Source organism: Tachysurus vachellii, chromosome 18 (assembly GCF_030014155.1).
Source record: "Tachysurus vachellii isolate PV-2020 chromosome 18, HZAU_Pvac_v1, whole genome shotgun sequence".
NCBI lineage: Eukaryota > Metazoa > Chordata > Actinopteri > Siluriformes > Bagridae > Tachysurus > Tachysurus vachellii.
In genome coordinates this window covers 3,834,088-3,859,087 of record NC_083477.1, presented here as the reverse complement: position 1 = coordinate 3,859,087, position 25,000 = coordinate 3,834,088, and the positions used below count along the sequence as shown (strand labels likewise).

Genomic DNA, 25,000 nt, shown 5'->3' with positions numbered 1-25,000 from the left:
ATAAAAGACGGCGTACTGATAAAGACCCATATCCCAAATATTGAGCTTTTAACAATGGACATTGTCTTAAAGCAGCTTTACTGAACATAAGAAACAGTTAACATTATACAAAGATTCAAGATTAATATTAGACTTATATTTAAATGTGTTTGTATTTATCTCTAATGAACCAGTCTGAGGTGACTGAGGGGAGTAAAAAAACTCCCTTAGATGGAAGAGGAAGAAACCTTGAGAGGAACCAGACTCAAAGGGAACCTCATCCTCATTTGGGTGACACTGGAGGGTGTAAATAAAGCTGCAGTTTCCTTGTCTTACATGCCTGCTGTCCTATTTTTTTTGGCACACTTCAGCCTCGGCTGCCGGTCTAAATATAACCAGGCACCATCTGTCTCCAACACCGAGAAAGCAGGAGTTACGGCTACAAAGCGCCTTTCGGCATGGAGAAAACAAAGAGCGACGAGTTTAATGCACGCCTTACACAACACTCTGTGTATCTCTGTGACTGAAATCTACTTATTTAGTTTATAGTTACTTATTTATGTGCACTGTAGCAACAGACTGTGCTTAAATAGTGCATTGGATGTAGATTTGAACCTGCTGATAGTTATGAGACTGTCTCCAGCTCTTTTTAAGGTGTCAAATGATTCAGCTCACAGAGAAGAGTCGACTCTTTCAGCTCCTCTCAAAAACCAGACAATGTCATTCCTGTTTTAATGTTTAATAAAATCTTAATCAAGCACCGATTTAAAAATAACATTACTTTGTTATATTTAAGATTGGACTCTTGCAGAAAAAGGTCCACCTCAAAGAGTCGGTTCAATGAGTCAGTTTGGCCACAAATGGCACATCATACATACAAATATGTTGGACGGAACTGGGCAGCTTGTCATTTTTATTCCAGTTTTGTATTTAAAGCTATGAGAGGTGTGATTTGATTCAGTACCGTTCATGCATTTGCTTCTCCAACAGGAAATCAGAGTAACGGTGTGATGAAGTGGTTAACATTTGAATTATTTAATGCTGATAGAAAAGCCCTGATGGTGTATCAAGACAGGATTGTGTTTACAATCTTGACCTGATCACACCAACACCATTTCACAGAAATTCCACCGTCAGCTAAAATGATAAAGTCTAACAAAACTACAAGAATGTTGGATAAGTGAATAGTATGCAGTGAAAAACACCATGCATGCTGTTAAAAAGCTGCTACTGTAGAGAAAGACAAACCCAAGTGGCGGGACATACACAGTCAAGAGGGCTTCTCGTTGGACGAATGCAAGTCTAGTACTGGATGAGTAATTAAAAACAAAACAAAAAAGTAGTAACAAATTATATAGTAACCATTTTGGATGATTATGTCGATAAAATAAATAACGCTGTCAAAGTGAGTGTGATCTGTACATTTCACACTGCTGCTGTATATTGCGCAAAAAGCATAATATTGCACAATATTGTTATTCGCACTCCCACACTTTATGTACATAACTGATCGTTCATATTTTATTCATTCTGTCTATATTGTATCTCATCGTCTGCATTGTTTTCTTGTATAGTTTGTATATTCATTCATTCATCTTCTACCGCTTATCCGAACTACCTCGGGTCACGGGGAGCCTTTGCCTATCTCAGGCGTCATTGGGCATCAAGGCAGGATACACCCTGGACGGAGTGCCAACCCATCGCAGGGCACACACACACACTCTCATTCACTCACGCAATCACACACTACGGACAATTTTCCAAAGATGCCAATCAACCTACCATGCATGTCTTTGGACCGGGGGAGGAAACCGGAGTACCCGGAGGAAACCCCCGAGTCACGGGGAGAACATGCAAACTCCACACACACAAGGCGGAGGCGGGAATCGAACCCCCAACCCTGGAGGTGTGAGGCGAACGTGCTAACCACTAAGCCACTGTGCCCCCCATAGTTTGTATAGTATTGTGTTATTTATGTCTGTACTTTTGAGAGTCACAGACTGCTGGAACCAAATTCCTTGTGTGTGTAAACACACTTGGCCAATAAATCTGATTCTGATGCGCTCTCTGAGATCACTAAACTCAGGACTTCTGGTAGTTCCCAGAATATCAAAGTCTACTAAAGGTGGTAGAGCGTTTGGAATAATTGTGACACACTTTCCCAGTTTAAATGTAGATTAAAAACGTTTCTCTTTAGTCAGGCGTACACATAATACATCCCATAATATTGTACTCTATTACATCAGACCAAATGCACATCATCATCATCTAGTGCTTGTTAATATTATGAACAGCAGCTATGTTAATTCCTCTCTTTCTCTCTTTCTACCCATCCTGAGGCATCCAGAATTTGTACCAGCTCAGATCGTCTTCCGAGTCATAAAGATTCTGGACCTCCACTGAGACGAGTCCGACTCTGTGAGGATCCTGAGGCATCTAGAGATCTACCAGCTCCAGTTACTCTGTTATACTAAAGAGGAGACGCCAACTCCATGTGGTCTTTCAGGACAACAACCTCCTCATCAATACAACATTTATCAGACTGTATATTTATAATCACACCCTCCGGTGTCACCCATATGAGGATGAGGTTCCCCTTTGAGTCTGGTTCCTCTCAAGGTTTCTTCCTTTACCATCTAAGGGAGTTTTTCCTCCCCAGTCACCTGAATCACCTCAGACTTGTTCATTGTGGATGAATACAAACACAATAAACATATCTATTGATTTTTTTTTTTGTATAATATTATTCTTTATAAAAAACCTTTTGTTCTGTGTTTATGTTCTGTAAAGCTGCTCTGATCTGAACGCAGGTGGATTATAATCATCTCACCAGAAGCCGCAGTTGGTGAGAGTGTACAGAAGCACGCTGTGTACAGGTTTCTCCCACAAAAGAACCGCTTGCATGTAGGTGATGAGTCGCTCATGAGGTCCCAGAGCGTCCATCAGCGCCGCCTTCACGGCCCGCACCTGCACCGCGGTGTCTCCGGAGCGCTGCCGACTCCGCACGCCTCCGCCCGGGCGTCGCTTCCACGACTCCCCGCTCTCTCTGTCAACATCTCCGGTTTCACTCTCTTGCGCCATATTTTTAAACTACAACCTAAACCCTAAATGTCACGAAAAGAAAATAACAATAATTATTTATTATTAATTAATTAATTAATCATTAATATCAGAAGAAGAGCTGATAAACAAACACAGACCAAACTTTAGCTGTATGTTTTTAGCTTAGCTTAGCTTAGCTTTGATTAGCTTAGCAGCGTAAAAAGGAAGCGTCGCATTCTGATGACATAAACGAACGCTGGTGAAGTCGTTTTTATTTTAAAGGAGGAAAAACGTATACGTGTAAAATATATTTAACGTAAATAAACTCTACGTACAGCGGTTTATCCCTCAAGTGGTGGCCGTCATTTTGTCACGTCTTTAACGTACCTTTGCCTACGAGTCCAAGCCAACGTGACATCAGGGGGCGTATAAACGGGCTGTGTTTCAAACCGATACCATGTTCCCTAGGTGCTAAAAGCCGATTATGGGGTCCGCCATTTTCTAGGGCGAGAACAAATATTATTATTAGCATGCATAACGCTTTAAATGACATAAAAACGGTTCCCTAAACCCTTACAACAAATCATAAAAAATTCTATACACACTTTATTAGTGATGTCACCAGTGACTCCGAGGCGTGTGTCAAAAAAAATGAATCGATTTTCATTGAAGCTTTGTATCGAGGATTGATTCGTTCTGGCAAAATCACGTGACCAATGAGGTCCGAAGCTTCGTTTCACACACACACACACACACACACACACACACACACGTACGTGACTGCTTCGTTATCTGATGCAAAGAATCAAAATCGTGCCCGAATCTATTACAACTCGCATTCTGAAATGTGGGAACACTTTCATTTGATTTCGCCCAATAAGGTGGATATATATGGTTTTGTTGTGAAGCCTATATTTATAACGTAAATCTCACTCATCATTGGGCAATTATACGATTCAATGTAACATTTCATGTCGTATATTTTGTTATATCTCTCTCACTCACTCATCTTCTACCGCTTATCCGAACTACCTCGGGTCACGGGGAGCCTGTGCCTATCTCAGGCGTCATCGGGCATCAAGGCAGGATACACCCTGGACGGAGTGCCAACCCATCGCAGGGCACACACACACTCTCATACTAGGGACAATTTTCCAGAGATGCCAATCAACCTACCATGCATGTCTTTGGACCGGGGGAGGAAACCGGAGTACCCGGAGGAAACCCCCGAGGCACGGGGAGAACATGCAAACTCCACACACACAAGGTGGAGGCGGGAATCGAACCCCCAACCCTGGAGGTGTGAGGCGAACGTGTTAACCACTAAGCCACCGTGCCCCCTATTTTGTCATATATATATATATATATATATATATATATATATATATATATATATATATATATATATATATATATATATATATATATATATATATATATATATATATATATATATATATATATATATATATATATATATATATATATATATATATATATATATTGCATAGTAGAAATAAGTTGAAAAATATAGGAATGCAAGAAAAGCCTTTTGTGCACCGCTTAATACCATGATCTTTTTTTTTTAATGGTTCACACTTTAAACTTTTGAGACAAGGTCCATCCTTAATCTGTTTTTAGGTCCAGTGTTTGATTTGCTCCCAGCAGATGGCCTATAATAGTAATAATAATAATAATAATAATAATAATAATAATAATAATACATCATCCATGTCACTCACTCAAGAACACTTACAATGTCCTTTTCATGAGTTCACACTTGCATATAAAACTGTGTGTCTATATAGTCATGCTGAACAGGACACCTGATTGCTGACTGCTGATTGTTAATAAAGCATAATTAAGCACAAAGCATCCATCTAGCCTACAGTACAGCAGTCTGTAAGGCAGATTTATAATCGTGTAAAAGTGTGTGTGCACTTATGTACCTTCAACATTCATGAATTTGATTTTTTTTTTTTAAAAAAAACAGTCAAAATGTCCACCTTCACCATACAAAAAGTTATCTTTATTACATTTTTATTTGAAGTTACCATGCGTATGCAATGGAACAGGATTTGGTCATGTATTTAATATATTCATTCATTTATTTATTAATCAATCCATTTGTCCAATTGACAAATTTGTCAATCCATTAATTTTTGCTTCTAAAATGTATACGTTGTTTGGTTGTGGAACATTTTGTGAACATTTTCCGCTTTCACCAGCAGAGGTCCTCATCGAGCTCTGATCTGAAAAGCTTCGAGTAATGAACCTTTTTTCCGATACATTTGGGTTGAAAGCTTCACTTCGCCATCACTACACTTTATAAAGCACGTATGTAGACCATAAACAACTTTATACCCCTAACAGTGTGTCAAACATCAAACATTAGCTAGCATGCTAATAATAATAATAATAATAATAATGCTAACGATGAACCTAATCACGCTCATTATGCAGCGATAAAAGCAAATACATGGCGAGCTGTAGTGCACCGTGTAAAATTCGATTCATCGCACTGTTTTATTCGCGAAAGTTTAACCTTCTTATGAAGAAACGAGCAGAAATCTGCCCCAAAGGTGACGGTGGTGTTGCTGCGCATGCGCAGTGAGTTCTACAGTTATGCGGCGTTTTGTTTGTTGAAGCGGGAAGATTCAGTGACGGAGCTGTAGGAAGCTTTATAAACACAATTCTGCTGGAATTTAGCCCCAAACGCACGCAGAATGCCTCGGGAGATTATAACGCTGCAGCTGGGGCAGTGTGGAAATCAGAGTAAGATAAACGTTATAACGCGTTTAGATTGTAGCTCGTTGTTGTGAGCTAAGTTAGCATGCTAGCTAGTTAGCATCGCTGGAGCTAGCGCAGTTAGCATCACTCAAGTGTGTTGACTTTGTATCGCTGCAGAGACGTCAGTTCTGTCGGTGTTAATGCTCATATAGAGAATAGTGTAGATTTGTGAGCTTCAAATGAACTCGCCTTTAACAATGTATAATATATTTAATATAGTATAATATATTTAATATAGTATAATATATATATATATAGTGTATACGGTGTTGAGATGTAACCGTCATGCGCGTGACAGAAACAGGGGGCGGGGCTTGGTGTAAAGGTGCCATTTACATGCACACAATTTTTCTTATGAATTAAATTTTTCCAAGAGAGATATCACACACACTCACACACACACTCTCTCACTCACACACACACACTCTCTCTCACACACACACACTCTCTCTCACACACACACTCTCTCTCACACACACTCTCTCTCACACACACACTCTCTCACACACACTCTCTCACTCTCTCACACACACTCTCTCTCTCTCACACACACTCTCTCTCTCACACACACACTCTCTCTCACACACACTCTCTCACTCTCTCACACACACTCTCTCTCTCACACACACACACTCTTTCTCACACACTCTCACACTCTTTCACGCACACTCTCTCACTCTCTCACACACACTCTTTCACACACTCACTCTCACTCACTCACTCTCTCTCTCTCACACACACACTCTTACACACACACTCTTTCACACACTCACTCTCACACTCTCTCTCACATACACAGACACACACACTCACTCTGTCACTCACACACACATACTCTGTCACACACACACACACTCTGTCACTCACTCTCTCTCTCTCTCTCTCACTTGCTCTCTCTCACACACACACACACACACACACACTCTCTCTCAAATAATCCATTAATAATCTCTATAATTCTACTTATTCCTATCCAATCAAACAAGGAAAAAGGTTAAATAGAAGAATAAGAGTCATGTAAATCTTTAAGCATGTATGTTTGGGTTATGATACGCTTCTGGTTAATAAAAGGGAAAAAATGATCTGAATTAGGAAAAGAGAGTTTGAGAATTTTAACATTTGAAGTTTGCCCAGCGTTAAGGCCGGATGCAGAACAAACACACGGTGGGGGGAAAAACACTCACTAGTTTTTAATACAGATCATAATCCAGGATTTTATCTTATTTTCAACAACGAGCAGATCATCGTTGATTATGAAATCTGAACTTCTGGACTTGGATACGTTTGTATTGTGACAGTATTCATTAAAAAGGATAAAAATCTGGACACTCTGACTAGACTCATTTTTATGGAACCTTCTTTGGATCCGATTTGACGTGACATAGAAGCACAAATTCAAGTGGAGTCGGAAATTTTGAATCGGATCGGTGGAAATCTTTGCGTGTGAATAACGAAGGCGTCCTGTGTTAATGTGTTGCAGTCGGTTTTGAGTTCTGGAAACAGCTGTGTGCCGAACATGGCATCAGCCCTGAGGGCATCGTCGAGGACTTTGCCACGGAGGGCACGGACCGGAAAGACGTGTTCTTCTATCAGGTAACACAATTCACACAGAAACATCGGTAGGCTTATTTACACTACATGGTCAAAAGTATGTGCACCCCTGACCATCACAGCCATTTGTGGTCAAATACCTAGTGGATCAGTCGTGCACTAACGTTTGGCCATTTAATGTATGGAAGGAGGCTGCACAGTATGCCCCTTTTCCACCGAGGCAGTTTGAGTGCTGGTTCAGCACCCGGTTTCCAGCACCCGGTTCTTTTTGGTGGAAAAGGGGCAGTAGAGTTGAGTCAGGTATACGTGGCTGGTGTATTATTTGGCCAGAAGAGGGAGCTGGTCTCCAAGGGAAAAAGCAAAAGTCCAGATGTATATTATGAGGTCAGAGCAGTGCGTGGAACCCGAGTTAAAAGGGAACTTAAGATTCTGCGTAAAAAATAAATAAATAAAAACTTTCATACGCATTTCACAAGCTGCCAAAGCAGACATTTACATATTTAAAAATTATTGGTGCAAATACTTTTATGGATCGCTAACTATACGCTCTAGGACTCCTCGATAATCCTCAACAGGAATTTCTTTCTGCACCAAAGCTGTTGCAGTCAATATTTTCACACTACACATCAACATCAACAATCGACAAAACTTAACAGTGAGTAATAATGAGTTCTAAAACTTTTCCCTGTGCCGTGTCTCCCCCCACAGGCGGACGACGAGCACTACATCCCCCGAGCCGTGCTTCTGGACCTGGAGCCTCGAGTCATCCACACCATCCTGAACTCACCCTACGCTAATCTGTACAACCCCGAGAACATCTACCTCTCAGAGCACGGAGGTGGAGCGGGAAACAACTGGGCCAGCGGCTTCTCTCAGGTTCCCCAGCCTCTAACACGCACTCCGATTTCAAAGATTCTCACCTCACACTGCACTTAATTAGTCATCTTCATGTACATCCTCGATAAGCACTTAATCTTTTTTTCCCTTTCTTTTTTAGGGGGAGAAGATCCACGAGGACATCTTTGACATCATCGATAGAGAAGCAGACGGCAGTGACAGTCTGGAGGTGGAGTTTTCCGCATCTCTGTGTTTAGCCCTATTCGGACGGGATTAGTTTTACGTGGGGACGTGGAGTAATGCAATTTTACCTCAGGACGTCTGTAATATAAATTGGCCAATTCGCACGGGACAAGACATCTCAGTAAAACTAGCAGAAGTGGGAGGGGTAACTCGCTTTACGCACCACAGTAACCTCCTTGTCGTCATGTGCGTATGACGTTGCTTCCTGTTATCACGTGCGCAAACAGACAACATGGTGCCTCCATGCTTGCAAAACGCGCCAAAAACTAATTTTAAACAGGAAATGACAGAATTTTACCGTACATATTTACAGAAGGTAAAAGTCGCCGTAATCTTTACTGACATTGTCCGTAATGATTACCGAGATGGCACATTTGGACGGGACTAAAATCACAGAGAAGCTCTGGTAATAATTACTTTACCCCCACGTCCCCACGTAAAACTAATCCCGTCCGAATAGGGCTTTTGGCAGAAAAAAGCGCAGATGCCAGATTTTTTTTCCCCCCAGGAGATGCCATGCTCTCAGGGTGGGAGGGGCATTCTCTCTCACCTGTCAATCACAGAGACGGTAGCTAATCATGGACATTGTAACACAAGATGAGCAGAATTACAAATCACAGCCAATCAGAGCAAAGGGCTCAAATCTTTGGGATGATATTTATGCCATTACGATTTGAATTGTATTAAAAATCTAAATCGGTTCAATTTGAAATTCCAAATAATCAGATACTCAAAATTCACGTTTCAAATCTAGTTCCTCAAATTCAGAATCATGAGATGATGAGATGTATGTGCGACTTTTCTAAACCAAACACCGCAGACATATTTGTAAAAATCTACAGTTGGCCTTGACTTTTTTTCTAAGTACAAGCAGCCAATGAGAATAGAGAGGAGGCGGGGCTTACGACACAGTCCGTTGTTTATCGTGCAGGTTCATCATTACTCTCACTGTGGCATCTCTATTTATTTATTCTAGCCCATAATGTGAGTTTTCACCACGCTGGATTCTTCTTGCGTCCAAACGAACGTGTACACGCATTCTTTCCTGATTATCATCTGTATGATCAGTTTTGTTACGATGCTGTTTTGTTTTGTTTTTTTAATTTATTTATTATTTTTCATCCGTTATTTGTTTCTGTAAACCCAAATCTGAAGCTCTTCTAAAGAACGTCACCGGTAGACGTCAACCTCATCAGTCGTGTTGAATGAGCCGACTTTTTTGCTCTGTTTTTATTCCCGTCCTGACAGCCATTAGTCTCACGTGAGCCCTGGCTCGGAGCTCGCGGTGCAAAAACAACATCCTGATCACCTCCAGATGGAGCAGTGACGCGATTATATTCCCGCTCTTCAGCATCGCGTCTCTGCTCTGAGCTGGAAGTCTTTATCCTGCTGACGTTTAGGAGCCCGTGCATACACACCATATGAAGGGAAGGGCTTATTTCACATCTTTTTATGTTCTGTTAATTCACAAGCGGGAAACATCCCCGCCCTTTAAAACTACAGCGTTTTTAATTGCTTCAGTCAGCACAAACACACACACACACACACACACACACTCCCCCCACCCCAATTACACTCTGTCACTTGATTCCTAACATCAGACCTATTTTGCGTGTTCAGGTAAGGCTGAATAATCTTTAGGTGAATGGGGTGTGTGTGCCCAAACACCTAAAATAGTCTTATGGTCTTGCACAGTGGGGTACAGTATGCAGCTGCCTGCACACACACACACACACACACACACACACACTGTAACTGTTGTGCTATTTGTGTTACAGGGATTTGTGCTGTGTCACTCTATCGCTGGAGGCACAGGGTCTGGTCTCGGCTCTTACCTGCTGGAAAAACTCAATGACAGGTTATAAGACACACACACACACACACACACACACACACACACACACACACACACACACACACACACACACACACACAGAGTACTCCACCTCATGTATTCATTCCTATTGTGGTGCTGTAACTCTGCACTGCAGCTTCAGTTTCCACCCTGCGCTTTGTCAGGATCCAGCCGAGGATAATTAGAAGCTGTCAGTGTAATGACCTGTGCTTTTGTTGTTTTTTTTTTTTCCTTTTTTTTTTTTTTTCTTTTTTTTTTTTTAAAACATAGCAGCGCACATGCAGCATCACACAAGCGTTTAGCACTCCTTTAGTCCCCGCTTTTAACTCTTTTTAAACATAGAGTCCTAACAGAGCCGCAAATCTCCTCCTCCTCCTCCTCTTACCGATGATGTAAAAGACACAGAAGACGTGAAAGACGTCACCCGAGCTTTCATTAACACCCACTCGCCTACTAAACTCGGGTAATATAAGGCACTGGCGAGCTGCTCCTTTCATCCATCAAGCAGGTTGTTGTGTAAATTTGGGTGGGTGGGTGGGTGGGTGGGGGCTGTGGGATTGAAGATTACATTTGAACGTGTGTGTGCGTATAGAAAGTCTACACACCACGGTTACGACAGAAGGCTTTAGTGATGTTTCCACCTTCTTTAAATATAAAAATTTACACCCTGTAAATGGCACAGAAATCCAAGTAATCAAACTGATTTGTTCGACGGTTTCGAGGATTTTTCTACAACAAAAGCTCAGAAAGTTGTGACGCAAATCGCACGTCTTTCTTAATGCCCCTGTTTCTATAGTAACGGTTTACGAACGCATTACACGTGAGATGTGGTAGCTCAGTGGTTAAGGTGTTTGACTACTGATCGGAAGATCATTGGCTCGAATCCCAGGTCCACCAAGTTGCCACTGCAGGGCCCCTGAGCAAGGCCCTTAACCCTCAGTTGCTCAGGTGTATAAACTGAACTAAGTCACTCTGGATAAGAGTGTCTGCTAAATGCTGTAAATGTAATCCGTGTAGGCGTAAAATACATAATCTGGAACTAATATGTTTTAAACGTTTGTTGTTAACGTGACGCTTCCTGTAAGGAGACGTGTATGGAAGGAGTCTGCGGTGTCGAAGCTTTGTAGCATCGTCGTCTCAAAGCGATTTGCTCTCCGGGTTCGGGGTGGAATCTTGTTTTTACTGCTATTGTGTCACAGAGAACAGAAGCTTAGGTTCCACAGCAACACTTGTAATGAATAATGGGTTAAAAAAACTTTCAATCTTGAAAAGTTTGCTCTGGTATGTGGGAGATGAAGAAACCACTCTGTCGTTGATTATTTTCTCGTCACAGCTCGATCCCATGCGTTGTATCATCACAGTACATGGAATCGTGCTGTAACGAGTCGGAATCATTCCTAAAAGTGAGAGACGTGTAATAGACGCGCTGCTAACGTTGCTTTTTGTGCCACAGTGTTTATTGTTGGTGTTCCTGCCTGTCTGTTTTATTTCATACACCTCTCTCTCTCTCTCTCTCTCTCGTTCACTCTCTCTCTCTCTTTCTCGTTCACTCTCTCTCTCTCTCTCGTTCACTCTCTCTCTCGTTTACTCTCTCTTTCACTCTTTCGCACTCTCTCTCTCTCTCTCTCTCTCTCTCTCTCTCTCTCTCTCTCTCTCTCGTTCTCTCTCTTTCTCGTTTACTCTCTCTCTCGTTCTCTCTCTCTCTCGTTTACTCTCTCTTTCACTCTTTCGCACTCTCTCTCTCGTTCACTCTCTCTCTCTCTCCCTTTCTCTTTCTCTCTCTCTTGTTCTCTCTCTCTCTCTTTCACACACACTCTCTCTCCCTCCCTCTTTCTCTCTCACTCTCTTTCTCTCTCACTCTCTTTCTCTCTCTCTCTCTCTCTCTCTCTCTCTCTCTCTCTCTCTCTCTCTCTCTCTCTCCCTTTCTCTTTCTCTCTCTCTTGTTCTCTCTCTCTCTCTTTCACACACACTCTCTCTCCCTCCCTCTTTCTCTCTCACTCTCTTTCTCTCTCACTCTCTCTCTCTCTCTCTCTCTCTCTCTCCCTTTCTCTTTCTCTCTCTCTTGTTCTCTCTCTCTCTCTTTCACACACACTCTCTCTCCCTCCCTCTTTCTCTCTCTCTCTCTCTCTCTCTCTCTCTCTGTTCCTCTCTCGCTTCCTTTCTCTTTCTCCCTCTCTTGTTCTCTCTCTCTCTCTCTCTCTCTCTCTCTCTCTCTCTCTCTCTCTCTCTCTCTCTCTCTCTCTCTCAGATATCCTAAGAAGCTGGTGCAGACGTACTCTGTGTTTCCCAACCAGGATGAGATGAGTGATGTGGTGGTGCAGCCCTACAACTCTCTACTCACCCTCAAGAGACTGACCCAGAACGCAGACTGTGTGGTGAGCGAGCACGCACGCACACACACACACACACGCACACACATTAGCAAAGTCAACATTAGCTGAAAGTGTGCTGAGTTTGCTGTGAGCAGAACAGGGCATCTTTTTTCTCCACCACACGAACAGCTAACTGCACATTTCCACTCTCACCACCCGCAGTCACTCGATCCGACCCTCGGAACAGACCTCGCTTTCTTCCCGTTTCACTTCCGCTTTAAAATAAATAAATAAATAAATGAGGAGAAAAAGACACTTCTAATGTTCTGTCATCCTCCTCAATATTTTACTCTGTGTACTTACACGTATGAAACGTATCTGTACCCGCAGTTTAAAAGCAGGTTAGAATGACGAGAAACCACCCCCTCCCCCCGGGGTTAGAGGCAGTGTGTAAAGCTACGTATTGACCATCTAGGAGTAATAGACCGGAAAAGGAGTTGCTAATATTCCAACGAAGTTTATTCAGTTGGCTGCAAAAGATTTGGCTACGTAGTTTTAAAATGGATTTCTGTTATTAAATTTGTGGTCACAACAAAGCACAATGATTTCCGTACACATCAGAAAGTTCATAAATGAAGCTGTGTGTGTGTGTGTGTGTGTGTGTGTGTGTGTGTGTGTGTGTATACCTACTTAATTACATTACTCCAAACCGTGACTAATATTATTATAGCTGTAATTGGGGGCGGAGCTTGCTGAATTGAACAGCGCTGATTGGACAAACCCAAGCAGGTCGTCACAGGAGGGTGTTTTATACATACCCAAAAAAACGCAATCATCGTCCCTGAAAACATTCCTTGACGCTGTAGAAACGTGTAGAAACATCTGTTTTTTTTCCATCACTGTGCGCTTAGGTTGAAATCAAAGCCACACACAGAACCGCCAGAGACCGGCTAACGCGATTATCGGCAAGTTGATGGTCGTGTCAGCTTTATCGAATCAGGCGCTGCCGTATGCCGTGTGTGTGAGAGAGAGATGCTATCTCCTTCTCAGGCAGATTAAATTAGTCCAGGAACTAATGAGGCTGATAAAGTGTTAATACCAAGGAATACTCTGAGACACACTGTTCTTCCTCTTTTTATTTACACGTCTCTCCGAGACACACTGTTCTTCCTCTTTTTATTTACACGTCTCTCCGAGACACACTGTTCTTCCTCTTTTTATTTACACGTCTCTCCGAGACACACTGTTCTTCCTCTTTTTATTTACACGTCTCTCTCTCTCTCTCTCTCTCTCCTGTTCTCTCTCTCTCTCTCTCTCTCTCTCTCTCTCTCTCTCTCACACACACTCACTCACTCACTCACTCTCTCTTTCTCACTCAATCACACTCTCTCTCTCTCTCTCTCTTTTACACACTCTCTCTCTCTCTCTCTCTCTCTCTCTCTCTCTCTCACACACACTCACTCTCACTCACTCACTCTCTCTTTCTCACTCAATCACACTCTCTCTCGTTCTCTCTCTCGTTCTCTCTCTCTCTCTCTCGTTCTCTCTCTCTCTCTCTTGTTCTCTCTCTCGTTCTCGCTCTCTCGTTCTCTCTCTCTCTCGTTCTCGTTCTCTCTCTCCCTTCTCTCTTCTCTCTCTTCTCTCTCTCTCTCTCTCTCTCTCTCTCTCTCAGGTGGTGCTGGACAACACGGCTCTGAACCGGATCGCCACAGACAGACTGCACATCCAGAACCCGTCGTTCTCACAGATAAACCAGCTGGTGAGAAATATCAAGCCAGTCCATCTCCATGGAAACCATTCACTGCGGTCATCCTCGTATAGGAAAATAATCAACAAAATAGTATTTCACTCCTCTTATCAACACTTGATACGTTTTTCTCTTTAATCCATTTCAAGTTACTTGGAATATTGCGAAACTTCCACGAAGGACGTTAGTTCCTGTTAGACGTCAGACATCTTCATGACACATTTTCATGAATATAAAGTGTTAAAAGATCAAAGCTTGTCGGTCGCTAGCTTCCGAGCTATTAGTGAGTGTGACGAATTTATCTACGTACGGCAAAAATCAACAGATCATTTGGCCGCATCATCCTGGAAACGTCGGTTAATAATTTCTTAACTATAAAGACGACGTCATATATCAGCTCGTTCCTCTGTGATCCCGAGACAGGAGCCCATGCTCTCATTGCGGGAGTGTTGCAGATCAGACGATCCACCGTAGAGAAACAGTTTGTGTTCTAACACTGTGTCTGTAACATAGCTGGTGGAGGGTGGAGTCAGACCTGATGTAGCTCCACCTACCGAGGAGACAGCTGTGCGGATTCAAGTCAGCGTCAGGGTTAAGCGTATAAGGTGGAGTCCAGTCACATTCAGCTCCACCTCCTGAACTCACGGCTCAATTTGTTAAATAAGTGAATATCGTCGCTGTCAGACGGAATCCTCGTATCTCCAAAACCGTTATTTTTCAGGAAATTAAAAAAACGCCGTACCTTATCTGCAGTGCACAGGGTTTAGTCCGCGTTGCAGTGGATTGTCTTGCGCTAAATTCCTGTCCTCAGACGAGCACCAGAACTAGCGGGGGTCAAGATTTTTTTTTCTTTGAGCCCAGTGTTTTGAAGACATTTACCTCAGAAGACGTGTTGATTCGTTGCGACTCTTCTTGAGGAGAAATATGCCGTGAAGCTCTCCCGCGGAGTGAGGAAGAGGTGGACAGTTGAAGTGTCCAATGGAGTTATGAGATTTGTGCTCAAGCTATTTTCAAGACTTTAGGTTGGTTAATAACTTGTAAAAATAACAGACCCACGTGGGGACTGACCAATAGCATCGATATGTGAAAAAATATGAAATTGACCAAATTTGGACATACGAGGTTTCCGCCCGACAGCGACGATATGCTGTTAGTAAAGAAACTATAACCTGTTAGATTTAGTGAAGGAAAATCCCTTAGAAACCTGTAGAGCTGCTGTTAGAAAGAACGAATCAACAGCTTCTGACCAGTCGGCTGGGAGAATTCACCAGCGCTCTGGCGTAAACATCTCAAACCGTGTTTTTGATCAAGCCTGTACGACTCCGGAGTAACAGATGTGGATCTCTGAATCAGTTATATTTCAGTCCAGCGATCTGATAAATCGATGGCTGACACGCTAGAAAGACACATGAAACCGGTTCTCTGAGCGTGAATCATTCTGCAAAAAATGTCTTTTGTGTTCGAGGAGCAGAAGTTCATATCCGTGAAATTGTCGTCTTTTCCGTGTATTAATTGTGGCTCATGACTTCAGCATTGCTCACCTAGTTAAAGTCTCATTTCCTCCCAACGGCATCTGCCGATCTCGGCCGTGTAGGCGGACCTGGCACCGTTCTACTTCTACACACACACACGCACACACATATTTATTTCCAAAAGAAACAAAATCCTTAGACTTTGCGCTCACTTAATGGGACTGAACTTATTACTGCAGCTAATATTGTTGTCATTTAAGAGCAAAGTCACACAAGCACTGAAAGATGAACAATTCATGATCCTGTGTTATAATCTAAGCCCCCTACTTATTATTAAACACATTATTCAGTGCTTGCTGTGCATTATTCAGCAGCTACACTGAGCATAATGACACGTGTGTAGTTCTGAGAGTGAGGAATGTAAGTGTGGTGTAAACCACAGATCCTGGCATTCATCATTAACGCCTGTAAAACCATCGTTCGGTCATTTTCCTCCGTTTCAGGACCGCTTAATAGATTCAGTTTCTTTGTTTATTGTCATGGCAACTTAGTCGTTAGGAATTTTTCTCAACAAAGACGGCAAAACACGATCACGTGATCAGTGCAAAGACTACAACAAAAGTAAATAGACTTGTTATACGACATGCAGACTTTTCATGTCGGGTTTTACAGATGTCCCTGGAAACCACAAAATGTTAACAGATATTAATAGTGGGAAAGAAAAAAAAAAGATATTTAGTGATATATTAACATCAGGCGAGGGGGGGTCACAAACTTTCTCTCACCATTCCTGCTTTCTAGAATAGAATGATCGGTTTGCTGGGGTTGGACCTCACAGTCCCAGACCGTCGATGCTCAGTCTCTCGTCCTGAAAGCGTCTCTCGGATTCTCAGAGATTCTCAACAGTAATATTTGTTTTTATTATTATGACTTGAATTCTCCAAGTTGATTGTTTTCTAAAGCTGCACGTGTTACATTTCTGATGCGTTCCTGTGTCTACAGTAACACAGAGGACACTTTATGGAAAAAGATTTCACTCACTCACTCACTCATTTTCTACCGCTTATCCGAACTACCTCGGGTCACGGGGAGCCTGTGCCTCAGGCATCATTGGGCATCAAGGCAGGATACACCCTGGACAGAGTGCCAACCCATCGCAGGGCACACACACACACACTCTCATTCACTCACGCAATCACACACTACGGACAATTTTCCAGAGATGTCAATCACCTACCATGTATGTCTTTGGACCGGGGGAAGAAACCGGAGTACCCGGAGGAAACCCCCGAGGCACGGGGAGAACATGCAAACTCCACACACACAAGGCGGAGGTGGGAATCGAACCCCCAACCCTGGAGGTGTGAGGCAAACGTGCTAACCACTAAGCCACCGTGCCCCCCCAAATAGAGTTCAAAGATGTCTAATTGCTTAAACGGTGGCATGTTTCGAACAGAGACGTTTACGGATGGAGTCTCCGGTGTCAGATTCCAACATGCGACGTTCACACTCTGTGGTTCCTCTGTAACACAACAAGCTGTGGGCTTTTTGTCGCCAGAAAGAAATACAATCTTAATAACTACAGTGATCTAAGTAACTCTAAACGGATAAAATGTACGCCGACTTTTATTCCTCGCTTTAGACCGATAAGCATACAGTGAAAAACGCCCTGTTGGCTGTACATTCCAGTCGCATAACCACAAATGAATACGCTCGAACAGGAAAGTGCACCACGGTGAAACTTTTGCTTCTGAGTAATTGGGCCGAGCGTTTAGGTTTAGCCGCAGGGCTCAGCGGTTTCCCCCGAGGCTCCAGTCAAAGCGCGAACACCGCGTCATTCAGAAACCCGTCTCTCCTGTCTGCCTTCAATATTACAGGAGCGTAACTGCAGGTTGTCATGCGACCGCAAAAAGACCACGCCCTCATGACTGAGACGGTGCACAGAGAGGTTACATGCAACATTTATTTATTTACTTACGTTTTCAATGATGTGTACACCAGCCACGGATTGGAAGCGTGCGACACAAACACCTCGCTGTTTCCAGCTTTAATTCCAAAGCCCAGCTGTCAAAACTCTATTTAAAGAATAAAATAATAAAACACATTTCCGTTCCCGTATTTTATTTGAAATCGAGATGCTTTTCTGTATAAGTTTGTGGTTAAATAGTGGCTCTTTGGGTTACCGTAGCTTTTCTGAATGATTTTCTGTTTGTCATGAGAATGGATTAGGATTTTCTGTTAATTAGCCAGTAAAATGTAAGTGTTTTTTTTCACACAGAAATTAGATACGTAAAGCAGCTTCAAGCTTGCTTTTGACACGTCGTTTTTTGTTTGTTTGTTTGTTTGTTTGTTTGTTTTCCAGGTCTCCACTATCATGTCCGCCAGCACGACGACGCTGCGTTACCCTGGATACATGAACAACGATCTGATTGGCCTGATCGCCTCGCTCATCCCCACCCCCCGCCTCCACTTTCTCATGACCGGTTACACACCGCTGACCACTGACCAGTCAGTAAGTAGACGCTTCATTTCACAATCTGCACGTTCTAACACAGATGTATGCAACGAGTGTGTTATTTAACTGGCTTTAACAGTGGACACACACAGTTACACACCAGTGTGGAAAAAATGTGTCCTTTATAAAGAACTCGGTAGTAATAATAATAATAATAATAATTTCTCCAGATGGACCAGGTCACGTTTTGACCAGCATGAGTCGTGTTTCTTAGAGCTGGTGTTTAGTGAGGCTCTAAACGTGTGTTCTGTGAGATGACTAAGACCACGTCGTCGATGATGCATACACACTTACACACTAAGTTATAACTTAGCTTTCTGTTCACACTGAAACTGCACTATAAGGAATAAAACACGAGCTCAACAACAGATCGGTTCGAACGGTGTTTCGTTGCTCTCATTCCACCTGATTTATTATCCTGTTTAAGAAACTGGTTACTGAGATGTGTGTCTTCTCACCGCAGCTGTGCCCCTCTAGAACCCCTCCAGAATCCTCCATCCTTCATATACTTAAAACTATTTGTTTCTTATTTGCATAACGTCTCATCAAGCCACACTCTGCCCACCTGTATCGTCACTGGCCCCGCCCACTGCTAATGGGTCTCTACACCTGTTTTGATAGAAGAGGACGGTCTTTCTCTAATACGTCACATTTCTAAGCTAAATTTGTATTATTTCTTTCCAGGTAGCGAGCGTGAGGAAGACAACGGTCCTGGATGTGATGAGGAGACTCCTGCAGCCGAAGAACGTCATGGTGTCTACAGGCAGAGACCGTCAGACTAACCATTGTTACATCGCCATCCTTAACATCATCCAGGGAGAGGTGGATCCAACACAGGTGTGTGTGTGCGTTATGGGGGGGTGTGGGTAATTTGGGGGGGGGGATGCGTTATGGGGGGTGTTTTGGGGCGCTTTATGGGGTGTGTGTATGTTATGGGGTGTGTGTGTGTGTGTTTTATGGGGGTGTGTGTATGTTATGGAGTGTGTGTGTGTATTATGGGGTGTGGCTTATAAACCTACCATATATTATACACACTAAATTATATATTTAAAACAGGCTTATAGCATATATTTTATATATATATGTTTGACTGTTATACCTCATTCTTCTCTTTGTCCGACTCGTCCTTCAGGTCCACAAGAGTCTCCAGAGAATCCGAGAAAGGAAGTTGGCAAATTTTATCCCATGGGGTCCTGCTAGCATTCAGGTAGCGCTCTCGCGCAAGTCCCCGTACCTGCCGTCGGCTCACCGCGTCAGCGGCCTCATGATGGCCAATCACACCAGCATCTCCTCCGTAAGTTCCGCCCACTGCTCTATGACCTCACTACCACACAGCTTACATTCTTGGGAGTCGATTAAATGGGTCATTATGCTGCAGTAAATTTGTCATTCAAGACTCAGGAAGGTCACACTGACGAAAACGCCCTCGTCGCTGTACGTAAACCAGTCGTTATTGAGCTTTCACTGAGAAGAGCACGACACACCTTTTGTCACTGCTGAAGTGAATTAGGTGAAGCGTTCAGCTGCAGCGGTTTGGCCCCGAGGCGTAAACAATGTCTGCCGTCTGACATTTCACAAGTCAAGCTCTGTCTTTACAGCGTAACTGCTGCCTGTTGATTTAACCCAAAGCTAAAGTGCAGTCAGCATCCATGATGTAGAATTAATAAAGAACATAATATCACTGGTAATTAACAGAACACACACACAGCAGCCACTTTAACAGGATCATCTGGTCCACTGTTTATCCAGTCAGCCAATCATGCGGTAGCAGCTGTGGCTTAAGTGTTTTTTTTTAGAAGCTGTTGATGATGTGGGATTTTCACACACACTGATCTCTACGGTTTATACGGAATGATGCGGAAGAACAAAAAACATCCAGCGAGCAGCGGCCCTGCGGCAGGAAAGAGACCAGGAACGTCTGAGCCGACAGGAAGCTGTGATGAGCAGAAAAACGGATCACGACACGGGTTCCACTCGTCTCACACAAGAACAGTTCTGGTTCTGTTAAAGTACAAAGAGTGTAAAGGTATTGAGATTTTAGTCACACTGTTAATTTAACACTAATTCTCTCTCTCTCTTTCTCTCTCCCTCTCTCTCTCTCTCTCTCGTTTTTTCACCTCGTCTCACGCCTCAGCTGTTCGAGAGGACGTGCCGTCAGTACGACAAGCTCCGCAAGCGTGAGGCTTTCCTCGAGCAGTTCCGCAAGGAGGACATGTTCAAGGAAAACTTTGACGAGCTGGACAATTCACGTGAGGTGGTGCAGCACCTGATCGACGAGTACAGCGCCGCCACACGGCCTGACTACATCTCCTGGGGAGCTCAGGAGCAGTAACACACACACACACAAAGGGTCTGGACTTAAGCATTTGTCTGCATTGCATCGTTTGATTGTGTGAACAAGACGAGTGTGTGTGCACTTTAATGTGCACAAATATACCAGTGTATCTCTTTCTCTCTCTCTCTCTGTCTCTCACTCAGTCTATTGTTATAACCTTTCACCATAGCTCCTTAATTTTACCACACACTTGCTATCAAGACCACACACACACACACACACAGGGTCCTGAGTAAGCAGATAAGGCAGGGTGGTCTTGCAAGGACGCGCTCTGAAAGCAGATCTGTAGGAAAAGCAGAGCCGAAAGGGTGGAGCGGAAAAATGATAAGCCTGATTGAGAGAAAAGGCCAAAGACAGAATAGATCCATGAGTGCCCTTTCCTGTTTAACTCTCTCTCTGTCTTACACACACACACACACACACACACACACTTGATGAAGCAGTGCTGTGGCTTTTTAGAGCCTGATCATTTAATCATCTTTGAAGTTCAAAGCTTTTAACAAGACAATTCATCTAGCTGATAATCAGGAATTAAGCCACATCCGTCTCGACGGTTTCCAGAAGACTATCGAATGGTTCTCTGACAGAATCCTAAGACATTTCTAATCCTAGGCTGAGCTGGGAACAGTGTTTGTTCATAAATCCTGAGCACAGAACCCTGCACATCATAGTGTTTCATCTCCTTGAACACACCAACTGCAGCTCAGGAATGAGCAGCTTAAATGAAGTAGATGTTCAGGATCAGGTTTGAGGACCTGTGCGGTATTAAAGCAAGAGTAAAGCTTTGATTAAAAAGTCTTCAGAAAGAAAAAAAAAAGTCTTACAGGAAACATGACGGGTTCCTTAGTGTTAAACGTAAGGTTCCTATTTTTCCGTCTCTTCCTGTGGTCTCAGAGCTGCTCCTTCTCTCCACCTGCACATTGTTTTCTACTGTAAATAGTTTGTGTTCACTTAAATAAATGATTTTCTAAGACAAAACTGTTTAATTATTTGCTTTTCCTGTGAGTGTGTGTGAGAGAGTGAGTGTGTGTGAGAGAGTGAGTGTGTGTGAGAGAGTGAGTGTGTGTGAGAGAGTGAGTGTGTGTGAGAGAGTGAGTGTGTGTGTGAGAGTGAGTGTGTGTGTGTGTGAGAGTGAGTGTGTGTGTGTGTGTGTGTGAGAGTGAGTGTGTGTGTGAGAGTGAGTGTGTGTGAGAGTGAGTGTGTGTGAGAGTGAGTGTGTGTGAGAGTGAGTGTGTGAGAGTGAGTGAGTGAGTGTGTGAGAGTGAGTGTGAGAGTGAGTGTGTGTGTGTGTGAATGAGTGAGTGTGTGAATGAGTGTGAGAGTGAGTGAGAGTGAGTGTGTGTGAGAGTGAGTGTGTGTGAGTGAGTGTGTGTGTGTGTGTGAATGAGTGAGTGTGTGAATGAGTGTGAGAGTGAGTGTGAGTGCTTGAAACCAAAAGCCTAATTGTACACATGCAGCTGAGGAATTTATACAAATGACTGTTTTGATTGTTCTTATAAAAAAAAAAAAAAAGAAAAAAAAGAAAATTGTAAAAAGCTGTTTTATTTGTCAGGTTTCCACATCAGATCTGTGCTTGGATTCAGTTCCTGCTCCTTTTGAAATGGCTTAGAATTAAAACTACTCATAGGAATAAATAAATACTATTTAAAATAAATGAAATAAATTGTAAATATAAAAAATATAAAAACGTTTTATTAAAAATATATTTTTTTAAATATTTAAATAATGACGTGGATTTTTGAAAAACATCCAGAAAATGCATCATTATTGTTTTTTTTTTTGTTTTTTTTTACTGAGTTTGAGGCAGAAATCCCAACCCACAGTTATTACAATAATTATTGAGTCTGAATATTAACCAGACAGAACATGATGTAACAAGGCCATCAGCCAATCAGAGAAGATGTGGGTGGGGCTTACATGTTTGAATAGTGCTACTCAGAAGCAGGCGAAAAACATGGATTTATTTATTTATTTCTGTCCTTGAACTCGGGGCTGAGTAGAATTCTAGTAAGAGTTCCGAGCTAAAGGATGTTACAGTGCACGTGTGTGTGTGTGTGTGTGTGTAAGAAGAAAAAAGACAAACATGGATGGATGCATGAATTACAGAAGTATGGATGGATGGATTATAATATCCAGTTAAAAGATAGAGACAGTTAAAAAGAGAGAGAGAAAGTGTGTGTGTGTGTGTGTGTGTGTGTAACCAGACAGACCTTACAGCTGTGTGTGTATCCAGACAGACCTTACAGCTGTGTGTGTGTGTGTAACCAGACAGACCTTACAGCTGTGTGTGTGTGTGTGTAACCAGACAGACCTTACAGCTGTGTGTGTGTGTAACCAGACAGACCTTACAGCTGTGTGTGTGTGTGTAACCAGACAGACCTTACAGCTGTGTGTGTATCCAGACAGACCTTACAGCTGTGTGTGTGTGTGTAACCAGACAGACCTTACAGCTGTGTGTGTGTGTGTAACCAGACAGACCTTACAGCTGTGTGTGTGTGTAACCAGACAGACCTTACAGCTGTGTGAGTGTGTGTGTGAGAGAGAGAGAGAGAGAGAGAGAGAGAGAGATAAGAGAACAACAACAAAACAACAGCGATGGTCCAACGGTGCTGCCTTTATTATTTAATCACATACAGTATCTACCATCATTCTTTATTATTGCACATTCACGTTAGCTGTACAGACAATAGTGCAACTGGCTACAGACGCGCAACACGGCGCAGTACCGTGCAGCATCCTGACTCAACACGCTCTGTGTTAGCATACGCGACGTGAAGCATTAAGACGGTGGGCGGAGCTGCCTGCAGCTACTTGAGTGACGCGTGGACGGCGGCGACGCTGCTGGATTTAGGTGTGTGGCGTAATGGGAAAGGAAACGACGTTTCTACATGTAATATATATATAAAAAAACAAACAAAAACCTGACAACAAGAACTGTTTTTAATCTGTCTGATAAACAAGGATTGTGTAGGATTTCTAAATATCACGGTGATAATTGTGTGTAATAATAGTAAGTGCCACTTATTACACACAAGAAATGATCGACAATATCAAAGTGTACTTTGGTATTAATTGTAACACTAGATTTGTTTTGTTAGGTTTTTTTGGTGAATGTTATGAACACTTATGGCACCGGGTGGTTCTGATGGTACTTGACGTGACTCGTTTCGGTCTGATCATGTGAACGAATGTGTTGTTTATACTCACTCACTCACTCACTCACTCACTCACTCGGGTCACGGGGAGCCTGTGCCTATCTCAGGCGTCATCAGGCATCAAGGCAGGATACACCCTGGACGGAGTGCCAACCCATCGCAGGGCACACACAGTCTCATTCACTCACACAATCACACACTACGGACAATTTTCCAGAGATGCCAATCAACCTACCACTCATGTCTTTGGACCGGGGGAGGAAACCGGAGTACCCGGAGGAAACCCCCGAGGCACGGGGAGAACATGCAAACTCCACACACACAAGGTGGAGGTGGGAATCGAACCCCCAACCCTGGAGGTGTGAGGCGAACGTGCTAACCACTAAGCCACCGTGCCCCCCTTCGTTTATTCTATCTTTTGAAAAGAAAAAGAAAGTAGTTCTTGCGAATGGATTCAGACTTTTAGGCTTTTTTCTCTTTTTCTGTTACAGGCACAAGTGGCAAGTCTCTCTGAGGCACAGCTGAACGGTCGAGTGTGCAGACGAGTGAGTTCGGTGGTTATTTCAGAACAAAAGACAAACAAACTCTTCTGATCCCCTCGAGACATTTGGTCCGTGCGGAAATAAATGCTGATGGAGGCGTTTTCTTTTGCGATCTGGTTGCGTGTTGCCTTTTTATTTATTTGTTTATTTGTTTGTTTGTTTTTTGGGTAGCCGTGTGGATACGGGTTTTTACAGCAATATACGAGATGTATACGTCAGGGACTGATTCTTCCCAGGCCCTGTGTGATTAATTAAGGAATAAAATACACTTATACACTTCTGCTTAAGAAGATAGAAAAAACAAGTGATAAAAAAAAAAAAAACGTACAGATAGACGTCCATAAATTAAAAAAAAACAACAACAAACATTTATACATATTATAAAAAGCAAAATGACGATGATAAACTCAGCGGATGCTACGATTATTTAGGTACGGTTATGTGCTGCATGGCGTGAGCTGTTACTCTTACAGAAATCCTACATATGCCTGAAATCAGCCTTCATTTGACTTGTGTAATGAGGCCTGGGTTGTTTTTGTGTGTGTGTGTGTGTGTGTGTGTTTGTTGGTTTTGAACAAACGTCAGACAGCAAACAAATGCTGTGTGGGAAATTTCTGCGTATCTT

At 42.8% G+C, this 25,000-nt stretch overlaps 3 protein-coding genes across 7 annotated transcripts in view; 1 reads left to right on the top strand and 2 right to left on the bottom strand.

The window, feature by feature from the left end:
• Positions 1-3,425, bottom strand: part of retreg3 (reticulophagy regulator family member 3) — a 10,411-nt gene extending 6,986 nt beyond the window's left edge. Inside the window, exons 1-2 of one of the 3 annotated variants that reach the window (XM_060892853.1) lie at positions 3,409-3,425; positions 2,810-3,083 (exon numbers count right to left, since the gene is read on the bottom strand). In XM_060892853.1, coding sequence (XP_060748836.1) covers positions 2,810-3,060 — 251 coding nt within the window. In that variant the 5' untranslated portion in view covers positions 3,061-3,083; positions 3,409-3,425. Of the gene's footprint in view, positions 1-2,809; positions 3,084-3,179; positions 3,197-3,356 lie in introns of those variants that run through there. The other 2 variants (XM_060892850.1, XM_060892852.1) reach the window with 2 other exon arrangements.
• A 2,208-nt stretch (positions 3,426-5,633) lies between these two features.
• tubg1 (tubulin, gamma 1) lies at positions 5,634-21,656 on the top strand. The gene is made up of 11 exons (XM_060892554.1): positions 5,634-5,796; positions 7,292-7,404; positions 8,071-8,238; positions 8,360-8,428; positions 10,221-10,300; positions 12,546-12,672; positions 14,282-14,368; positions 18,191-18,340; positions 19,028-19,180; positions 19,476-19,637; positions 20,478-21,656. Exons 1-11 carry the CDS (start codon positions 5,748-5,750, stop codon positions 20,673-20,675), a joined length of 1,356 nt encoding a protein of 451 aa, XP_060748537.1. The 5' UTR covers positions 5,634-5,747; the 3' UTR covers positions 20,676-21,656.
• A 1,616-nt stretch (positions 21,657-23,272) lies between these two features.
• The window catches only part of plekhh3 (pleckstrin homology, MyTH4 and FERM domain containing H3), a 34,502-nt gene continuing 32,774 nt past the window's right edge, over positions 23,273-25,000 (bottom strand). For all 3 annotated transcript variants that reach the window (XM_060891923.1, XM_060891925.1, XM_060891924.1), the window contains exon 13: positions 23,273-25,000. This exon is cut by the window's right edge and continues 734 nt beyond it. The gene's annotated coding sequence lies outside the window, so the exon portion shown is untranslated.